The following is a 690-nucleotide window of genomic DNA, read 5'->3' as shown; positions in this document are numbered from 1 at the left end:
GCGCGCGGCAGCCCATGCTGCCATAGGGCACATCAGCCTGCTGTGACCCCACCGCTGCCCCCCCCATTTGTGGGACACCAGTGACAAGCGCTGGGGCAACACAGGAGCCTTTTACCTGTAACCAGCGCGTTGCTCCATGTTTACCAGTCCAACCTCCATGTTCCTGGTTACTGGTACAGGACATTCCTCTTCCTCAACCCTTGTCCCCAAAGCCTTGCTGACAAATGCAGCACACACTCTCTCAGACAGATTCCCTGCTTCGCCTCCCTGCTCCCTTGAGGGTGCTCCAGAGGGGCCGCACTGGGCTGCAGCCAAGGGCTTTCTTCTTCTGCTGCCAGGGCATGGGGCAGGGCAGCACAGGGGAGGGGTGGTGGGACAGCTCAGCATCCTCTGCAGCTGTTCCTAAAGGTGGGTGCCTTGCCCGGTGCACATTGACTAGTAAGACCTGCTTATTTAAAGTACACACATTTAAGGGGTGCAAATTTACACGCGTATGCATCCACGCATGCAAATGCACTTGGGCTCTGTGCGAGGTGGGGAATGGTTCCTTTCCACGGGCATTCCCCGCTGACCCTGCGCCTCCTCCCCACAGCCTGCCCAGCTATGACAGCCTCGCTGAGCCGCCCCTGCTTCATCTCCCTTCACGTGCCCTACAAGCAGGGCCGGGCCCAGGACCTGGCCACCACCTTC

At 59.7% G+C, this 690-nt stretch overlaps 1 protein-coding gene across 1 annotated transcript in view; it reads left to right on the top strand.

The window, feature by feature from the left end:
• The first annotated feature begins 585 nt into the window (after positions 1-585).
• HPDL (4-hydroxyphenylpyruvate dioxygenase-like) overlaps positions 586-690 on the top strand; it is a 1185-nt gene continuing 1080 nt past the window's right edge. The window contains 1 exon segment of the mRNA XM_009866442.1: positions 586-685. Coding sequence (XP_009864744.1) covers positions 604-685 — 82 coding nt within the window. The 5' untranslated portion in view covers positions 586-603.

The sequence above is a fragment of the Apaloderma vittatum genome, unplaced genomic scaffold, assembly GCF_000703405.1.
Source record: "Apaloderma vittatum isolate BGI_N311 unplaced genomic scaffold, ASM70340v1 scaffold39863, whole genome shotgun sequence".
Taxonomy (NCBI): domain Eukaryota; kingdom Metazoa; phylum Chordata; class Aves; order Trogoniformes; family Trogonidae; genus Apaloderma; species Apaloderma vittatum.
This window is presented reverse-complemented; position numbering and strand designations above follow the sequence as displayed.